The sequence below is a fragment of the Columba livia genome, chromosome 16 (genome assembly GCF_036013475.1).
Source record: "Columba livia isolate bColLiv1 breed racing homer chromosome 16, bColLiv1.pat.W.v2, whole genome shotgun sequence".
NCBI classification, from domain to species: Eukaryota; Metazoa; Chordata; class Aves; order Columbiformes; family Columbidae; genus Columba; species Columba livia.
In genome coordinates, this window is record NC_088617.1 from 4,310,964 (window position 1) to 4,330,749 (window position 19,786).

At 43.7% G+C, this 19,786-nt stretch overlaps 1 protein-coding gene across 2 annotated transcripts in view; it reads left to right on the plus strand.

Moving 5' to 3' along the window:
• The window catches only part of TOP1 (DNA topoisomerase I), a 64,348-nt gene that overhangs the window by 42,599 nt on the left and 1,963 nt on the right, over positions 1-19,786 (plus strand). For both annotated transcript variants that reach the window (XM_005502700.3, XM_021287895.2), the window contains 14 exons: positions 326-421; positions 1,677-1,752; positions 2,364-2,461; positions 6,742-6,857; positions 9,699-9,820; positions 10,519-10,641; positions 12,104-12,291; positions 12,908-13,052; positions 14,097-14,240; positions 15,350-15,535; positions 16,513-16,581; positions 17,209-17,323; positions 17,867-17,994; positions 19,036-19,130. In XM_005502700.3, coding sequence (XP_005502757.1) covers positions 326-421; positions 1,677-1,752; positions 2,364-2,461; positions 6,742-6,857; positions 9,699-9,820; positions 10,519-10,641; positions 12,104-12,291; positions 12,908-13,052; positions 14,097-14,240; positions 15,350-15,535; positions 16,513-16,581; positions 17,209-17,323; positions 17,867-17,994; positions 19,036-19,130 — 1,701 coding nt within the window. The remainder of the gene's footprint in view (positions 1-325; positions 422-1,676; positions 1,753-2,363; positions 2,462-6,741; positions 6,858-9,698; positions 9,821-10,518; positions 10,642-12,103; positions 12,292-12,907; positions 13,053-14,096; positions 14,241-15,349; positions 15,536-16,512; positions 16,582-17,208; positions 17,324-17,866; positions 17,995-19,035; positions 19,131-19,786) is intronic.

Genomic DNA, 19,786 nt, shown 5'->3' on the forward strand with positions numbered 1-19,786 from the left:
TTCTTTTTAAGTATATTTGAAAGTACTGGAAGATACAGTTGTTTTTACTCAAAACCTCAAAGAAACACAATGAAATCTGAGCAATTGATGTTGTTTGAGTTGAGAAATGGCAAATACGTAGATGCTGAAAGACTCTCTCCTTATGCTGCCTTGTGGATACTCAGAATGACACACCTCAGGTCTTTGGGGTCTTAAGATGACAACACGTTCCAGGACTGGAAGACATGCCCATTTTTCAGACTATTATTTCTTGAAACTGAGTTATTGCTTGTTTCCAATAAACTACTTTGAATTTAGAACCACCTTTCTTTGCTTCTTTTTATAGTCCACCCCGTATTAAAGATGAACCAGATGATGATGGGTTTTATATGTCTCCTAAAGAGGACTCCAAGCCCCTGAAGAGACCTCGGGAAGATGATGAGTAAGTGTCACAGCTGCTGGTGACTTGGCTGTTTGTCTTTAGTTTTAAGAAGGTAACATTGGGAGAGCAGGTGGGATTTGAGGCTGTCAGCACATCCTTGTTCAGATGGGTGACCAGGGCCCACGACCAGACCCCTTATGCTGTTTCCAGTTCCAGCAAAGGCAAAATACCATTATTTATAATATCATTATGGTGCTGTGCAATGTTGCAGTGCTAGTAAATTATTTTTTTATAAAAGAAAATAGAAAAAAAAAAAAAGGAAAAATAAAAGGGAAGGTAGGTAGAGAAAAGACACTGATGAAAACTGTAAAACATAAATCTGGGCAAATTAATGCTAGCGAGGTGGCTGCAGCGGTTTCTGTGGAGTGAGGAAATGACTGCACAGGAGGAAGAAAATGCATCGTCAGCCTGTTTGGGGTGGGGGGAGGTTTGCCTGCACTGCTTGCTGTGATTCGCCTACAGTCTAAATATGTCCTGGGTTATGCTGAGGATTTTTGTCTCTAAATCAAAAGAAAAATACACATGATGTTTGCTGATATATACCCAGTAAAATAAAAGCCCTGTTAGATCACGCTGTGATCTCTCATCATCCCTGTGCATCCATCTCTTTAGATAGTGTGGCCCTTGGGCAGCCTGGACTTAAGGGGTTGGAAGGGTTTAACCATCGTGCCATTCTGTCCCTCTGTGGTATTTCTCTGTTTCCAAGTGTGATGGGTGTGACATTTTTGCGTAATCATTTGCTGCCTTCTGTTAAGTTTTTGTGACCTTCCCTCTCATGTCTGCAATGGAAAGATTAAGAATTTGCCAGAAGTCGATTTTGCTATTGTTTGAAGCAGTGGGGGATACAAGAAGTGAGCCCTGTGGGCAGATCCCAAAGTGATGGCTGGAAAAGGAGTTGGGGGTAGAACATGCCACTGAGCTTTTGCTTTTATTCAATCCCATGTAGTCACTGGGTGGCTACTAATGTTTTTGAATCAATTCTTCACCAAGGAAGATTTTTGCTTCAGCAGTGTGAAACTCGTGGAGAGGTGTTCACTGTAACAGCTGATGGAGTTTGGGGTTTTGTAGTATGTTTTGCTGGATGGGGATTATTCAGTCTTCTGAGAGAGCAGGGCATAAAATGATATTCTTTAGAAATTAAGCATGCCAGAAATATTGTGAATTTGTGCACACAGACTTTGTATATGTATGACTTGTTTATCTTTTGTGCTGGGAAATTGGCAGTTTTCGTCAACTGGGCTTTTTGTTCTTACAGTGCTGAGTACAAACCCAAGAAAATCAAAACAGAAGACATCAAGAAAGCAAAGAAAAGGAAACAAGAGGAAGAGGAGGTAATGTGAAAGAGGAGTTTATTTCTATGATGAAGAAAAGCAAGGCTGACCCCTTGGTGTTGAATTATGTCGAGCAAGAGGAATCTGATTCAAGGGGAAGGAGGCAGGGGCCAGACTGGGGCAAACCTGCATGTAGTTTGTAGAGGAGCCTTAGTAACTAATAACTTAATAACTAGTACAACTGATAATTGCAGAGATGATGTTCAGAAGCAGAGAAGATGAAACCAAGATAAGCTGCGAGAAAGACACTTAAAGCTTTTAGATGGAGCCCAGGGTGGAAATTTCTTTGGAGAGGGACTTGGCAAAGAGAGTTCAGCCATAATTTGAGACTAATGAACTACACATCTAGCAAAGATACCCTTGTGAGGAACGTGTTGGAAGCACCTCCTGGCAACATGATTATTGCTTCCCTTGAATTAGTGTCTCTATAGTGAGAATTAACCAGTATGTTCTCAGAAGCCACCTCGCTGTGGGAAAAGTACATTTATGTAATGAGGCCACAATAATTCAGTTGTTTGTGGTCAAACGTACATACCCCAGTTTTAAAACATCTTGTCAGGGAGGAGGGAAATACAGTAGCTTGTTCTAGCAGGTTCCTACTCATTTTGCAGGACAGCAAAGCAAAGAAAGCTAAGAGCAAAGACAAGAAAGTCCCTGAAGCGGACAAGAGAAAGAAGCCGAAAAAAGAAGAGGAGCAAAAATGGAAATGGTAACTATCTAGCAATGGTGTAGGCTGCTCTGCACCTGGACTTGCCCTGTTACCTCCCATGCTGACTGAGTGAGCACATCTGCCTTTGTGTTTTGTTGATTCATGAGCATTTGTTCTGAATAATTGGCTTATGTTCTGGTAAGCTCTAAATAAATATCTTACTCACTATGTTCATCCTCTGAAGTAGAAGTGAAATACCTCTTTTGGTATACCTAAAACAAGAAATAAGATTTTTGTGGTGGTGTTTTTAGGGTTTTTTTTTTCCTATCTGTAGAATGCAGAACCTACCTATAATGAGTAGATACAAATATTCTTAGGCCCAGCACCTGCTTCTTGCTAACACTCCTCAGAGCAATATGAAGAATTGTAGGCTCGGGGTTATTGTCAGGAATATATAAATATGTGCAGATGTATTAACTGGTGTTCTAGAAGACCTTACCTGTATTATATACACAGTATAACATGAGTGGGTGTCCACCTTTTTATTCTGTCCGGGTGTCAACTGTGACAGAACTCAGAACTGCTCCTGCCTCTGGCACAAAGATGTAAGTTGGTCAAGGGACCAGTTAAGCTTATGCTGTTTGGAAAATGAATTTTGAAAATAACTTTTGAATGGAAAGCACTTTCTGTCTTGCTCAGGATCCTGAAGTAACGTCGCTGAGCAGCTAATGTTGTTCTTTCACTCATTCTTAAATTTTCTTTAGAACCGTTTGTGAATAAATCTGAACTCTGTGGTTTGTTTGGAGGACAGACCTGTGCTGTGGCAGTAGTGCTCTGTGTGAGAAATCTACTGGATGTTGTTTTAACTATCCACAGTAATTTAAGCTGTTATTGCTGGATTTGAGGAGCTGTTCCTTGTGTGTTTTGAAGTTGGAGCTTTAGTACTTGCCTCAGTTTATTGTAATCTGCTATCATGTATTTTTATGACCTTTTGGGGGTGATGTTTCTATGAGCCTTCTCTTTTCTGAGATCATTTGGCTGTTTGTAATAGATCTGTAGTGTTGGGGAATACCTTTGCGATCTTCTTCAGTCCTTTCAGGTTCAGTCTTTTACCCCTTTATCACTCTTATTGATTCACCTTTAAAAAGAAAAATTCTTCTGTAATATTTATAGTCTTTGCATATTTCTCTGTGATTGTCACAGCCTCCTCAGAACATCAATGTTGTGTTAAATGTTGTGTTGTTTTTTTTTTTCCTCTCCAAGCAATCCGCTTCTTCCTCGATCCCTTTGACAACACGTTTTTAATGTGCTTTGACATTAACAGACTAGAGGGACATGAAGCAATAGGAAGCTACAGAAGATCTCTTGAAGTCTTAACTGTTGTCATTTTGGCTTTGTCTCAGCTGCCCTTGGTGGTTCTGCCCGACTTAATATTGCGTTGTCACAGCTCCCTTTTCTCGTAGTCCGGACCCTTCCACAGCCAACCCTTCTCTGGAAAGCCGTTCTGTTCTTCCCTCACCTGGGCAGCTCAGTCCCAGGTAGCTGCGTTAACCTCTGCAATTTGCGCTCACTGCAGCGGAAAACTGCCTTGGAAAGCGTGTTTTGCAGGATTTGGCAGCAGTTACCTGCATCCTTCTGCTGCTGTTCCTGCCGTCCATCTGCAGCTTTGTGTAGCCTGTGCTGGACAGGGTTTCAGCTGCACTTCACTTGTGTCTCTTAAGGGCATTTTATGTTCCATCCGAGTCAATTTTCCGAACGTCTGATATCTTTTTTTGGCTGCTTCCTCGAGTGCTTGCTGCCTTGAGCATTTTCATCCTCACTTATGTGAATACTTGATGTTAGGTTTTCCCAAGGCATTGGCCTCGTTCATCACCCTGTGGAGCTCTTTTAGAGGTCATTTTCACAGCCTGTCAGGGGGTGAGGAATATGTGATCCAGAGTTGTACCTTGTGAGCCCTCCTCCCACCTGGTGTTATAACAAGTTCATTACTTTAAAATAACATATCCCTGAGGTATATTCTCATTTTTTCCTAAGGCTCTTTTCTACTTTCATTGCACTTGAAAAAAACCAAACACCACGTCTCCTTCATGAGCCACCCTGGTGTTCTTAGACAGGTTTAATATGAGATTTAATTGAGGAACCTGTAAAACTGATGAGCACAATTCCTGCTGAAATCAGTAAGGCAGCTTTCCTGATAGACAACGTTCTCCTTGCTCCCACAAAAACATTTGCAGCACGTTGCTTTATGGCCAGGAGGTACCTTGGGCAGTGTTGCTGTAGAGCTTTTCTTGTTTAAAACCAAAGGAGGATGAAAAATCAGCCAACCTCAGAAGGCTCGCTTTCACCTTTTGTCTTCATGCTTATATACGAGGTTTAGAAAGGTGGAGATGGGATTGGCAGTGGTTTGTGATCTCTTTGTGGCAAACTTTCTGGTGGCTTTGGGCTTAGAAACCATCCCATGGATGAGTAGCCCTCCCCAAAGGCACAACATGCTTCAGCTAGCTATTGAAACTGCTACTTTTCTCCATGCTTCTGTTGTAAAAGAACAGGAATGGGTAGGAAACCAGAATTTATCATCAAGTAAATACCAGAGTGATAAATCTTAAAAAGCCACAGATGAGAAACAAGAATGACAAGCCTGTCCTGTAAGTAGTAGCTACTGTGAATGAGCCCCTGATTTTTTCTTAACAGAATAAAAATACTCATTGTCAGAGAGGATGATGTTTTGCTGGCTAGGAGGAAGAGCGAATGATTTAAATTTATTTTGCTGGAAGGAGCAAAACATTTAGATTTCTAGCTTCTAATTAATTTAAAAAACAATCATTAGGAATGTAAATATTTGGGATCTAGACTTCAAATGTCAATATTAGTTTCTTATATCAACATAGTTTACTCAAGCTTCTTCCCAGCCAGGGACTGAAGTCGGACGTGTAGGGTTTGTACAGGCAGCTGGGATTGTGCGCGTTGCTGGTAAAAGATGCTGCTGGGCTGCTCATGAGAAAACATCAGGTCCGGTGCTGTGGCCAAAGATGGTGCAAAGCCCCGTGTCCCATACAGTTGCTGTTCGTAAATGACTGATGTACAGGCACCAGTGACGCGTTTTGAGTGCCTTCAAGCAGAAGGCCTTTTTGTCTCTATACAGTACGTATCTTCTGTACAGTGACCCTGTTATTAGGGGTGAAATGATCTGTGTTTTGCATCACAATTCCCAAGATCCGTGCGGTACATACATGTCTTTTCTCAGCTGCTGTTGCAGCCGGAATGGGACGACTCCAGAGGGCTGACACCAGAGGGAAGCTTCAACTTTTGGGTTTTAATTGTCACGGCTGCTCAACCAAGTTGTCTGGGCAATTCAAAGGCTGAGCGCTGTGACAAGTTAATGGTCTTGCAGTTGATTAATCTCTAAGGTAAAGCAGCCTTTCTCAGCAGGGATCGCTGTGCCAGCAGCATGTAGCAGTGATGTTCCGGTGGTCATGGAAGAAGTGTAGAGGGAAGGAGCGTGGAATCAGGGTTTGGGCACAGGGTACTGGGAACGGGGGGTGGGGACACTTGTCAGGACCCTTTTCCCTGTAGATGAATTGCTGACCCTGTGAGTTCGTTCGGTTGGAATGTGGCCTTGGTGGCGCCTGCCTTGCTGTGTTGTGACATCTAATGCATCATTTGCGAAACGTTTTTATAGAGGCGCTTTAAAGCGAGTTTGCAATTTTCCTGTGCTACTCTTTCTTCAAGTATGCTTTTCGTAGCCAAAGAATTGGAATGGATTTAAAACGACAGAGCAGGTTTCAGTCTTTCTCATCCAAGCAGGTTTGTTCTCATTTAGGTCGTAAATGAACATCTGTTTCTTTATCTCTGCCCTTAATGGCATACTTGTCCACATCTGAAAGCAGCTGCATAATATACTACAATTGTTTGGCTTTGCTGAGCAGGCATGCTGGACCTGATGTTGTTGTAGATCCCAGCTGACTCTAATTTGGCAGGAGCCTAGCTGCTTTACAAGACTGAATTCTTCATTTTCTTAAGTTCTAAGCTTTTTCAGCTGTGTGATTTTTGTGAAAAATGCAGCAAGTGGGAGGTGAGGACTATGGAGTCACCAGATAACCCGTGACCCAAGGTGTTCTGTTCATGGACATAGCTCTGCTTTTTTTTAAAAAAAAAAAAAAAAAAAAAAAGGGAAAAAATAATATAAATGGTGACAGTGTATTGAATATTTGTACTTGGTCTGTGTCTGGCAAAGCAATCATTGCTTGCTGATTTTTCTTTAGCATACTCTTATACCCAGGTAGTAATAAAATGAAGATTAGCAGCTTAAAATTGTATTGGTTCATATTTCTCTCTTGAAGGTGGGAAGAAGAGCGCTACCCTGAAGGCATTAAATGGAAGTTCCTAGAACACAAAGGTCCTGTATTTGCTCCACCATATGAACCTCTGCCTGAAAACGTCAAGTTTTTTTATGATGGTGAGTCAATCTGTGTTTCCACTTGCTGGGAGGATAATTAAACATTATCAGGGAATTGTGATGTTCTTCCGGGGACTGAAGAGATAAGGATGTGGTTTTGTTTTAGTGGTTAGCTTGAAAGAAGGGCGGCTGTAGTTGTCCTGGGTGGCTAAGTGAAGAAAGGGTCTGTACAAGAACAGCCTGCTGAATTCTGCTCACCGAGTTGACACGGAGATGAACTTGTTCTTCCTCTGTTATGGTGGTAAATCTCTCAGGTTACTTAACAGTATGAGAGTGTCTTAGGTCTGAGAGCAGCAGTGTATAACCAGTAGAATACGTAATTGTAGCTACTTCATCACTCATGAGGCTTGCTCTGTTCTCTTTAACCGTATGAACTGCAACTTCCATCATCTTTGATGAAATTCATGATCATTCATGAGCAGAATAAAAGAGGACTGAATTCTGGTGCAGATAGTGAGGATCTTATAGGAATGCATGGGATGACCGTGGCCTCCAGGACACAGCCCTCTGGTATAGTGTTGTGGTCCCACTCACTAACCAGTGTGTGTGGTAGAACTAATTGATGTGAGATTCCAAGGTACTGGGCTGACTGGTTGTTAGAGGCTCATGTAGAAGGGATTATATGATGTGATGCCTGCTGGAGATGGGGCTCGATGATCCGTGTGTTTCCGTTTAGCTCTGTGATCTTGTTAAATGAAGGATCAAGTTAACCCAGGATTGGATTAAGTGAGAGGCATTTGAGTAGATGAAAATGTAATTTTTGGTGAAGGGGACATCTGTGCATGGAACTCTTCCAGGAGCAAGGTGCAGTTTTCATGTGACATGACACAATGTTTTTAAATACTGGAAAAGAGATGGCATTCGTTTTCAGCAACAATGTAGTGAAATAAACCTACTGCGTTCTATTAAAGGCTTTCTCCAAGCGAGTACCACAGCGATCAGGGATGTCCACAATTTCCTTCGTAGGGTTCAAGAAGATACAATCCATATTGATCCCCAGGAATGAGTCCCCCCTCAGTCTCCTCTTGTCCAGCTCCAGAGCCCCAGCTCCCTCAGCCTTTCCTCACACGGGAGATGCTCCACTCCCTGCAGCATCTTAGTGGCTGCGCTGGACTCTCTCCAGCAGTTCCCTGTCCTGCTGGGACTGAGGGGCCACAACTGGACACAATATTCCATATGCGGTCTCACCGGGGCAGAACAGCTGGTAGATGGTAGTGTAGATGGTGACAATTGTGTTTCAGTCTCTCACGCTCATTTTGTCCCCTCGTTGCTCTCTGGTTTTCAGTTTTTAAGTCAGGTAAATACTATTCACGGCTCTGGATGAAATATGTGTTTTTATTTTTCAGCCCTGTCACTGAGAGCCTTTTCAAACCCTTGTAAAAAAGAGGAAATTGAGTCCAATGAAACATATTCTAAAGTGATTAGATGAAAGTGACTGAGCCTTCAGCAATTTGGGAAAAATATCAGTCATTTTAGCCCCCCTAAGGTGTTACTACCTTGATAGGCTCTTGCAAGGGAGACTTGCAGCCTGGAAAAACCGTTTCCCTCGCTGTCTCTCCCTTCCCCCATTTCCTGTTATAAGCAAACAAATGCTGTATTTTAGGTTGCAGCTTAAAAATTGGCAGAGTTACTGTTGGTTTAATTTAATTGTGGAATATTCTCAGATCGTTGGGAGGAACTTTTGCTAAGCCCTGTTTTACGAGGGTTTATAGATCCTAAGGCTTTTTAAATGGCTCCCATGGTTTAATTTTGGAGATGATGCAACTTTTTAAAACACGTAGTAAATCAAAAGTGTGGTATTTTTTTTCCAAGAGCATAGAAAAACCAGCAGTGTTTCTTGTATTGACTTTTGTGCGGGGAAATGGTCATTTAAAAATCCGCAGGTGTTGACTGTCTGCCACCCCATTGGGACTTTAAATATTTCTTGCAACTAGCTGGAGATGTGAGCTGCATGCAAAACCCTTCACGGGGATCGCTGACACCTCACGTGTCATCAGGAATGCAGCCTGGACCAAAAAGACGCTCGATAGGAATGTTAGATCTCGAATCCACAGCTTCGATGTTGCAGCAGCCGCTTTTTTCCCTTGTGTTTTAAAGTCTTCCCTTGCAGCAGTTTCTCTTTGTACTGCAGTCGTGCAGACAAGCTGAAACGTGACCTCTCTGTTTACTGAAAGCTCAATCTTTCTTAAAAATGAGTAGCTTTTGAGCCTGGTTTGGAGACGCAGGAGTGCGTTCCCACAGCAAAGGGAACGATCAGCACAATCCTGACACGTTTCCCTGCGTTGAAGGGGAGGTAAATATTTGGCGTCGCTTGCAGCCTATTTGTGGTGTGTACATAGGAAGGGCTCTTCCTGGCTGGAAATAGCTAGAAGGGCTGTTCCAAAGTCCCTCTGTAGGTAGAAGAGGAATAGAGACTGTATATCCCATATGTCTGAGTGCTGGAATATCAAATTTAATAAAATCCCTTGCCTTTTTCACTTCAAACAGCAGCGTCTCCCCGGGAGCGTACGCAGCGCTGGGATGTCTCCACGTAGGGTTTCCTGCAGGAGGCCTTTTCCCCTTCCTGCCCTGCGTCTCTCAGACCCGTCTCATCAGATTGCTGTTGCTTTTTTTTTAATGTTTGGATTTGAGAGGAAACATTTTTTCAAAATGTTTATGATGAAGGTCAGGCAACTGTGCTGCTCTGTTTCCTTTGCCCATCCAATTTGCTGTACCATGTAAGATTTTTAAGCAAAACTTCTCTGTGATAAATACAGTGTCCTTTAAGGTAGTTACTGTTTCCTCTTTCTGGCTTCAGTTCCTGTTGACCATTTTGTTTAAAAAGAAAACCTTTCTTTGTAGGTAAAGTCATGAAGCTGAGCACCAAAGCAGAAGAAGTTGCCACATTCTTTGCAAAAATGCTTGACCATGAGTACACTACAAAGGAGATCTTCAGGAAAAACTTCTTCAAAGACTGGAGGAAGGTAAGCACATAGTCCTGGGCTGCACTGACTGCACGGCCAGTGTCCCCCCAGCACTGGGCAATGGAAAGAGGCTGCTGTCCCATGCACAGGAAGGTTAGCTTGAGGCAGTGAAAAGCTGCCTCACGTGGTAGCTGTGAAGTTCTCAGTTTATCCTGTAGTTTCACCCGCAAGGACTGTGACGTAAGTACCCTTCTAAACCAACAAAGTCAGGTTTCCCCCAACCAAGTTTGTCTATTATGGCATGACGGGGTGTAGCTGATCTGACTGTGACATGCCCTGTTGAAGATCCAGCTTTATATTAGAAGGAAACCTCTTCCAAAGACCTAAAACTCAAAACTTTGCCTCAGCCAACTTATCAGCCGTAAGATCAAACCTTCAGATGAGTTGATGCAGTTTTCCTAACTGGGTTACTGGGTTTTACTCCCTGTCTCTCAACCATTCCAGCCACTGTTCAGAGGGGGAGATGTGGGAGATGCCACAGAGTGCTGGAAGGCCAGCCCTCCATACACTCTGCTGCTTGTCCTTTATGCTTTGAGCTTATCTGGAGTGAACGTGTGCAAGAATTGGGGGGATTCTTGGTGTTTACTGGGAGGGCTGGTCTGTTATTCCTTTTGAAAATGCTTGAGCTAGGGTAAGCTCTGCTGTGCATGAAAACTTACTATGTATGAAAACTGAAAGTGCTACTTTCTTTCTGCAAGGAAATGACCTCTGAAGAGAAGAGCACTATCACCAGCCTCAGCAAGTGTGACTTCACCCACATGAGCCAGTATTTCAAAGCTCAGACAGAAGCTAGAAAACAGATGTCCAAGGAGGAAAAACAGGTACCAGAGGGAATTCTGGGAGAAGTCTTGATTCTTAGTTGGCTTATAAATATCTTGGTGTAATCATTCCTCTGCCTGCCTTGTCATTTCTCAATCAGTGTTTACTAGCTTTCAAATAATTATGTTCTTGTTAACTATAGGAATCTTCACTGTGCAGCTCAAGTAGGGCAGAGCACTTTGTTTACAGCTGAATCTCCATCCTGACTTGAGGTGATATCGATAGGGCTAAGGCTCCTGACCCGCTTAAGTAATAAAGAGAATCAGAGGTGCTGCCTCCATGGGATCCTTGTTCCCTGGCCATTAATAAGCAGTGGATACTCAGTTAAGGATGGCTTCTCATTTTAGAAGCTACTTGGGTTTGGAGGGCAAAACTGGGAATGGTGGAAGCGATGTAGCAATGACACTAGTGAATAAAACGAGAGAACAAATCTCAAATACCAAGTAGTTCCGTTTTCTGAATAAAAAAATGAACTTTATTTTCCAGTAACATGGCTACAGTGGCTTGTGGGGAGAGAATTAAATAGTTTTTAGATGACTGAGACTTACTGCAATGGCAGCTGGAAGCTTGCCCTAAGCTCTCAGTTGGTCTTTTGCAATGCTACAGTGAGTAGCCCTTTGAATGAGGGCCCTGGTAGACTGAAGTGTGGCCTTTGGGGTCAGAGGGGTCCCACCAAAAGAGAGACACCCGTGTCATAGTGCTGTTTCCATTTGATGAACATGTGGGTGAGCCCTTCTCAGCTCCTTCCCTGGCAGCTGTTACGATGGAGCAGAAGTACCTTTTTCTGTTAGTTTCTTAGCTGGCGTACCAGTGCTGTCTGTGGGTCAGACGTTTTATTTTGAGCTGCAGTGTTTTTATTTTTCCTTCCGTGTAATTAGAGTTCAAGCACAGAAGTATGCAGTGAAATCTCAGCACATTTTTATTTAGGAGACTGTGTTCTAGTTACGAGACCATTTGCCGACACAGGCTTGACATGCGGCAGACTGGAGACATTCCTCTGCCTCTTCCTGATGCCAAGTTCAAACACAGAACTCTGGGTTTTGATACATAAACAGCCACAGTCATAAGACATGAAGTCCAGTGGATGTCGAATACTGAATATAGGCTATAAAGCAGTGGTACTGTGCTGGGTCTGCCCTTGTAGCTGTGATGTGTGCATAGAGGTAAATGCCTCTACTGTGGCAAAATTGTAGCTGTCTTCACCAGCCTTAATCTGTTTCTCTCAAATACAAGTTTTAAGAGAGTTTTCACGCATTCTTTCTCTTTTTCTAGTTTGTGTTTTATGACTGCTATTTTGGATAGTCTGCTGTTGTGTGTGTTGATACAGCACTTGTCGTGATGGGGTTTTGAGTTGGGTCTGCAGTATTAGTCTGGTGCAAATACAAAAATTCTTTAAGTCTCGGCATTTAGAGATGTGTGTGGTGCTGGGTGTACCATATCATCTTTGGTTTTGGCTTTTTCTAGAAAATCAAAGAGGAGAATGAGCGACTATTGAAGGAATATGGTTACTGTGTGATGGACAACCACAAGGAGAGGATTGCCAACTTCAAGATTGAACCTCCAGGTCTCTTCCGAGGACGTGGAAACCATCCCAAAATGGGCATGTTGAAGAGACGCATCATGCCAGAAGACATCATCATTAACTGCAGCAAGTGAGTGCTAGATGCTTCACACTTTGACTTTGCTTTCTAGATAGCATAGCTGCTTTTTAAAAATCCTGTATAGGTTCATATTCAAGCATGCAGAAATACGCATGCTGCTTATCTTATTTTTGTATAGATAAAAAAACAAGTCATACAAGCAAAGACCAAACAAGGCTATTATGTGTCTTATGTAGAACCTTGTCAACATATTTTCTTCCTCATGCCTATGGCCTACACCTGCTTAAACAGCCTTTATTTCTAGTATTGGTAGAAATTGATTTTCCTCTTTGTCTTCCTTGGTGTTGAAGGCTAAGCTTTGGTTGGCTTATCTTCAGCCATGTCCTCATAAGTGTCCACGCTATTGCAGTGTCTGCAAATCAAAGCTGGTCCCAGCAATGTGGGTTCCCTCCTGTAGTATAATTCTTCTGCAGATGTGTATTGATAGCAGTTTGATCTTTGCTCACTTTTATTCACTTGATTTCCTGCGTATGGAAATAGGTAGTTAAGTTCCCTCAGTTTCTTTCCCTGTGCTTTCTTTGTGTGAAGTATTCATTGCTTTCTCTAGTTTGATGCTGTGGAAGTCTCTTAGAATAGTTTTTATTTGCTGTTTTCTGGTTCTCTGCAGGGATTCCAAGATCCCTTCCCCTCCGCCAGGACACAAATGGAAGGAGGTCAGGCATGATAACAAGGTTACCTGGCTGGTGTCGTGGACTGAGAACATCCAAGGTTCTATCAAATACATCATGTTGAACCCCAGCTCAAGAATCAAGGTAAAGATCTAGTTTAAAAACAAAAAAATCATACAGGTCATGTCTCTAAGAAGCAAATGTAGCTGTTGGCCAGGAGAGAGATGGGAAGTAAAGCTGTCTTTCTATTTCATGCTACACTGATTGAAAAACATAGGAAGGTTTCTGTGCTTCTGTTCCCCTTGAAATGAAAGAATACAATTGCTGCACAGGAGAGCAGATGAAATCTGGAAAATGTCTGTTGAAGAGCATCATTGTATCATTCCTAATAAGAAACCTTTACTCTGTGTAAACCTAAAAGGAAGCAATTTATCTAAGAACAGGCTTGCTCTGGTGGATGTTTTACCTGCTTTTGCCCTGACTTCCCCTGCCTGATGGTATAATGAAGTTCTAACCAGGGATTGCTTAGTCAATTGTAAAATTAAAATCATGGGCAGGCTGGTAAGGAGCTCATGACTGAAGGGAAACAAACCCTGGTGTGCGAGCAAATCACAGATCAATTCCGTGAAAGCAATAACAAGCCTGTTGAAAAATAAGTAGCCTTCATTTTCAGGGTAGAATTCAAGTTCTTCTCATGAAGTATCTTTTTTTTAAGAAATGTTTTCCTGGATTGGAAACAAGAGCTTTGTCTTACAAGTATAGGGAAAAATCTCTATTCCTTGTGCATTTGTGCCCTCTCTTTGCCATGGCTTGAATATATAATAATGATGATGAACTGTTGATGTTGCTTTTACGTTTTATGGGTGTTTAATTACACAGCTGAAAGAACATAAGTGTCATCTGAATAAAGCAGAGGAAACCATTTATATGTTGAGAAGCACAGAAGACATAATGTCTTTTGTGTCTTTATAGTCGCTTCCATGGAAGCGTTTAATATCATGGAAATCTGAATTACCTACAGCTGCGTGGCAGCGTAGTTTGAAACTGAGCTGTTCAGCAGCAAAATCTCAGTGCTTTTGTACAGCGAGAGCATTTGCCACACACAGACTTGCAAAGCCTTGAGATGCAGATTGGAACTGGTCCTTTTTCGGTGTTTCGACGCTGACTCCATCCCAACTTCCTCTGCAGGGTGAGAAGGACTGGCAGAAGTACGAGACCGCTCGGAGGTTGAAGAAGTGCGTAGATAAAATCCGAAATCAGTATCGAGAAGACTGGAAATCCAAAGAGATGAAAGTACGGCAGAGGGCTGTGGCGCTGTACTTCATTGATAAAGTAAGGCCAGTTCCCCAGCACGCTCCTCTCACCCCTCCTGTCCTGCTGCGAGTTCTCAGCAATACGCTGTATTTCTGTTCCTAAAGCAGAATTGAGCCCAGTTACTAAGGTACCCTGAGACTTCCTGGTCTCCTTTTCCTTCCCATTACCTGGAATCTAGAGCAATAAACTATTGTACTGAGCATGGCTATTTCAGGCAGCATTGTTTGAGTTCGGGCAGAATTCACAGCCTGCTTGCGGAATCGCTCGGTTAGATTGCTGGGAAGTTTGTATGAGCCTTTTGTCTCCAGCTGTTTCAGTTTTCCTGCTGGGAGTTTCTGCTGGTTTGTCACCTCTTTAGTTTGAGGTCACAGTCATGAGGTTTCATAATTGTGCTATTTTATTTTTACTACGGCGTAAAGAAAACTGCAGTCGTATTGATGCATTTAAAGCTACTTAAAACCAGCACTCAGAGCTGTTGTCCTGCTAGGGTACGGTGTCTTGACCAACTGAATTAACAGTTTTTGTTCAGAACGCTTTGATGTAAACCAAGGAAGTTTGATTTGAATAATTGTGGTTTCATATGAACCCCGAAGGGTTTTCTTCAAAAATAAGAATTTGGTTTAGTCAGTATTGTTAAAACATGTTTTTTATTCAACCATATGTATGTAGCCTTTCGATTATTTATATAACTCCAAGTGTCCTACATGATTTAAAGTGTATTTCTTTAGCATGCAGTGAAGAGGTAGGATCATAGAAGATGAACAACTAAACTTTATGATTTTATATCAGGTTGAATTCACGTGGAAGTCACTTTGACTGAAACAAAAATCAGATGTTTTGAAATGGATTTCCATTACTCATGAAAGCTGGTAAAGCATCGTGCTTTAAAAAAGATGGATAGATTTGTGACATTAGTTTAAGGTTATTTAAAACAGATTTAAAGAGATCTTAAGACTGTTTTTATTAGAACTTTGAAGTGTCAATTTTATCCACTCAAGTTCATTTTCTCCCTTTCTCTTCTCCTGTGGATGTTGTTGCTTCTAGGCCACTGTCTGAAAGTTTCCACCATCTATACATTACTGGGATGGTTTGAAATGTTTACCTCTCTTGTCTTGATATAAATGTAGCTAGCCCTGAGAGCTGGTAATGAAAAAGAAGAAGGAGAGACAGCTGACACCGTGGGCTGCTGCTCCCTGAGAGTAGAACATATCAAGCTGCATCCTGAACTGGACGGCCAGGAATACGTGGTTGAGTTCGACTTCCTCGGAAAAGATTCCATCCGATACTACAACAAAGTCCCTGTTGAGAAGAGGGTGAGGCAGCTCCACAAACACATACACAGACCGAACTGCACAAAAATGTGGTCAGCACGGTTTTGGTGGCAATAACAGGGTGCTTTCTCACTGGTCAGATGCCTAGCCAGAAAATAAGTCAGTTAATATTCTTCCCTTTTATTGGTAGTGCAGACACTGCATGTAAAGTACTGTGGTGATGGCAACAACAACCCGCAGTAAATGTTGGCCTCTTGAGGAACAAAATAACCAAAGAAAGCCAAACAAACAACCCAAAAAAATACAACTGCTATAGAAACTAGCATGTGCTGGAATTCTTATTCCCTTGTTTGAAGAAAACATTTTTCCTCTTTAAATGTATTGGTGTTGGTATCTCTTGATGTCTCCACTGCTTACAATAGGGAACTGATTATTGTAAAACTAGAAATCTTTGTATATTAGGTGTCTATAGAAGAAAAATGTGTGTTGTTGGGAAGGTGGTAACTGGGGATTTGGAGCACACAGAGCTGGGATTTGTGGTCCCTGTAAATAATCAAAGATGCTTTCGTTATTCTCCCTGCCCCAGTGAGACTTGTTGGGGATGGAACTGTAAGAAGCATCCAATGCAGCAATGAGAAGGGCTGGTTTTCAGCAGGGGGGCTCAGGGGTCTCTTTGGCTGGCGTAGCGATGGAGAGTAAGGGCAAGGTGGTAACTTTGGAGTCTCTTTCTCTGTTAGACAGCTAAGCCAGAGCAGAATTGGCTCTCCTGCAATCTTGATCTAAAGGATGAAGATAAAGGGCACTGAATGCTCAGAACTCCTGTTGCTGGGAGGAACCTTCACCACAAGTGTTTTATTGAGGGATGGGTCTTTGCCTGCTGGGAAGTAACATCCAGCATTGTCACCGTTGCCTGAAAACAGTTGAAGTAGCTCCTTGGCAGCATTGCTTTCTTATGTATTACTGCTATCTAGTGCTGTCTAGTCTGCGTACTCAAAGTTACCCATTTTCTTTTCCTGCAGGTGTTCAAGAATCTTCAGCTGTTCATGGAGAACAAGCAGCCTGAGGACGACCTCTTTGACCGCCTCAATGTAAGCACGTAGCCAATGGTGAGGGATGGTAGTAGAGGACCACAAACAGGCTCACTCTGCACCGGGCAATAGCAGTTGCTCTGTTCCAGAAATGGTTTCAGTGGCAACTTTATTCCTGAGCAGCCTAAAAGCAGGAAGAGTCTGTCTCAATCTGGTATTGTCCACTGTACCCGCAGGTTCCTGAAGCGATGGGCTTTGGTCCTGGTGAGCCTGGCTGGCTCTGACTTGGGGAGGTTTTGTCAGAGTTCAGGGAAGATGATTGTGTGAGGTGACAGATTTTTTCAGTTGCCATCTGCATATTTGGCTCTATGGGAGCACTGTGGTGGTTTGGGCACCTTCCCTGGGATGGGACAGGCGTATTTCTACCTCGTGGGAACCAAAACCTCCACATTCAAGACAACTTTTTTTTGGCCACTTGTGGCACTTGATACCAATCTAATACTTGTTGGTTCTTTGTGCACTTTTCCTGTGGTTTCAGTAATGTTGTGGCCCTTCTGTTGTGGTCTGGTCTGAGTACACTGGTGTTCAGCTGTGAGCTGTGTGACTTCAACAGCAGCGTGTCCAAAGATTTCACAAATGCTATGGTCAATTCCAGTGCTAATTGCTGTCTCCTTTCTGATTCCTTAGACCAGTATCTTAAATAAACATCTTCAAGACCTTATGGAGGGACTGACAGCCAAGGTATTCCGTACTTACAATGCCTCCATCACGCTACAGCAGCAGCTCAAGGAGCTCACTAATCGTAAGTTTTGTCCTTGAAACTCGTGAGGGGAACAGATCATATCCTGCAATACAGACCTGGCTTTCTTGGCTTAGCCACAAGTCTTATATCTGCACACAACTTCCTCGTTGCAGTGTTGCTAGTGCAAATGCCAGACAGCTGAGGTCTCACCAAAAGTTTGCTGTCAGGCAGTGTTTTGGGGTAGTTGAGCAGCCCAGCACTGACTGGTGAGCACACCAGGGTGTCTGCTAGTTTATGCCTGTCCTTCACCAAATATCTGACTTGCTTTCTGTTAATTGTGAAATGGTATGGTCCTGCTTCATCTCCTCTCAGTGACACATGGTGTCTTTGTTGCTGTCGAAGAAACTGTCCCGGAAAGAGTTAGGGCCCGGGGTGGAAGTGGTCAGGGTGTTAGGACTGTAATTTGGGTGGAGTTTTGGGACTGGCCCGTCAGAGGGGAAGGTCAGCTCTGCAGTGACCCAGCTTGCAGAGTTGGTGGGACAGTGGCTGCGGCTGCACAGCCCTGGAGAACCCTCTTGTTCACCACTGTCTTGTGCTTTGCAGCGGATGACAACATCCCAGCGAAGATCCTTTCCTATAACCGTGCCAACAGAGCGGTTGCCATTTTGTGTAACCACCAGAGGGCTCCACCGAAGACGTTCGAGAAGTCCATGATGAACCTGCAGACCAAGGTACCCCTACCCCTGCCCAGCTCTTGGATTGGGGCAGGGCTCTACATGCTGCATCTCAGGAGTCATGTTTCCTTTCACTTGGGGTAAAATGGAAGCAGAACCTGCTTTTCCCTGTCAGGAGTAAGTTAGTGCTGCCTCGGGGATGGGCCTGCTTGGAGAGGAGTAGTGAGCCGAAATGGACACCCTTCAGTCTGAGTCATCTTTTATTTGTAACGACCAAGACCAGACCCTTTTTATCTGTCTTCATCCCATAGCTGTGTGTTCTGCTGCCACTACAGCTTCAGAGCAGCAGTCTAGCTTTGATTTGTGTCCCGTAAAGAACCCAGAGTGGGCATCCACTTGTGTTGGGTGAATCCCAGGCTGTGTACATGGTACATTATGCCCCTCTGACTTGACCTCTTCCTTTGCAGATTGTTTCTGGTGGAGGCCATGAGGTCCAAAGGGGTTAGGTCTGTTCCTGGTCTGGCTTTAGAATAACCTTCACAATAAAGACTTCTGGTTTGGCACTGCAGTGTCCCCTGCTTCTGTAACACCTAACATGGCTGGCTTCACCCGAGACCTGAGAGCCTGCGGGATGTTTAAGGGCAATGGTTGAACAGGGGCTGGAAAACACTAAATCTCCCTGAATCCTAAACTTACTGGAGAAGAACTGCCTGAAGCCTTAACAGCTTTCAGTCTGTAGGATTTGAAGGAAGAACTGATACAGTGGAGGCAGAGAAGCTGCCTGGAGGGGCTGTCAGCCACTCCCAGACCAAGCCAGTTCCTTCACCTGCTTGGTCGTAGCTGTGTGAGAAAACTCCCAGCACCACTTTGTCTTTGGAAATAAGTGGGGTCCTGTTTCCTGAGGGGAATATTTCACCACACTAGGCTTTGCAGCAAACTGAGAGGCCAGTGGCCTAATTGTTCTGCAGAAGTGAGTCTGACCGCTGGTAGATTCTCAACGTGGTCACCAAGTCCCACCCTGGGTCGTGCTGCCCAGTGGTGACTGCCACTTGTCAGCAGCTTGTTCACAGTGCTGCTGTCTGGTTTTGCCTCTCCTAGATCGATGCCAAGAAGGAGCAGTTAGCTGATGCCAGGAGAGAACTGAAAAGCGCCAAAGCTGATGCCAAGGTCCGGAGGGATGAGAAGTCTAAAAAGTAAGGCTGGTGTTACTGGACTGTGCCATTCTCCAAATGGGTCCTTCACCCTGTATTCTGTTCCCCAGCCTGTGATCTGGGAAGACTTCCTCAGGCTTTCTTGTCCTCTCTTTATTCTGTGCATGAAGGAATGGCCTTCAGGTTGAGGCCCAGAGGGTGGTCTGACACTGCAGTTCCTGATGTGGTCACTAACATTTGTCCCCACCGTGTCCCTCAGCCCTCCGAGCTGAGCCCCAGCCAGTGCTCAGCCACCCAGGTGCCCAGGGCCAGGCAGAGCAGTGGATCCAGCCTGTCCATGAATGGGGAGCCAGGAGTTACACAATTGCACATGCACATTTCTCTGTGTGGGCTCTGCAGAGCAGCCGCAGGGGTGCTCTGACAGCAGAGTCACAGTGTGACTGTTGCAGGGGCATAAATGGGCTGGTTTGAAAGTGGGTGTAGCATCAGTAGAGTTCAGGCTGTTGCTTCCAACCCTTTAAAACAAAACTGCTGCTGAAGATTTTTGCTCTGCCTCTTTGAAAATGTCAGTTTGTAATTGCATGTGCTGAGTGGTTTGTGTCACCATCAGTGCTGACGCAGCTGCCCTTTGTGGCTGGTGGCATTGCTTACCTTGGGCAGTCCCTTTGGGTTCCCACAGTGCTGCCATCTCAAGCCTC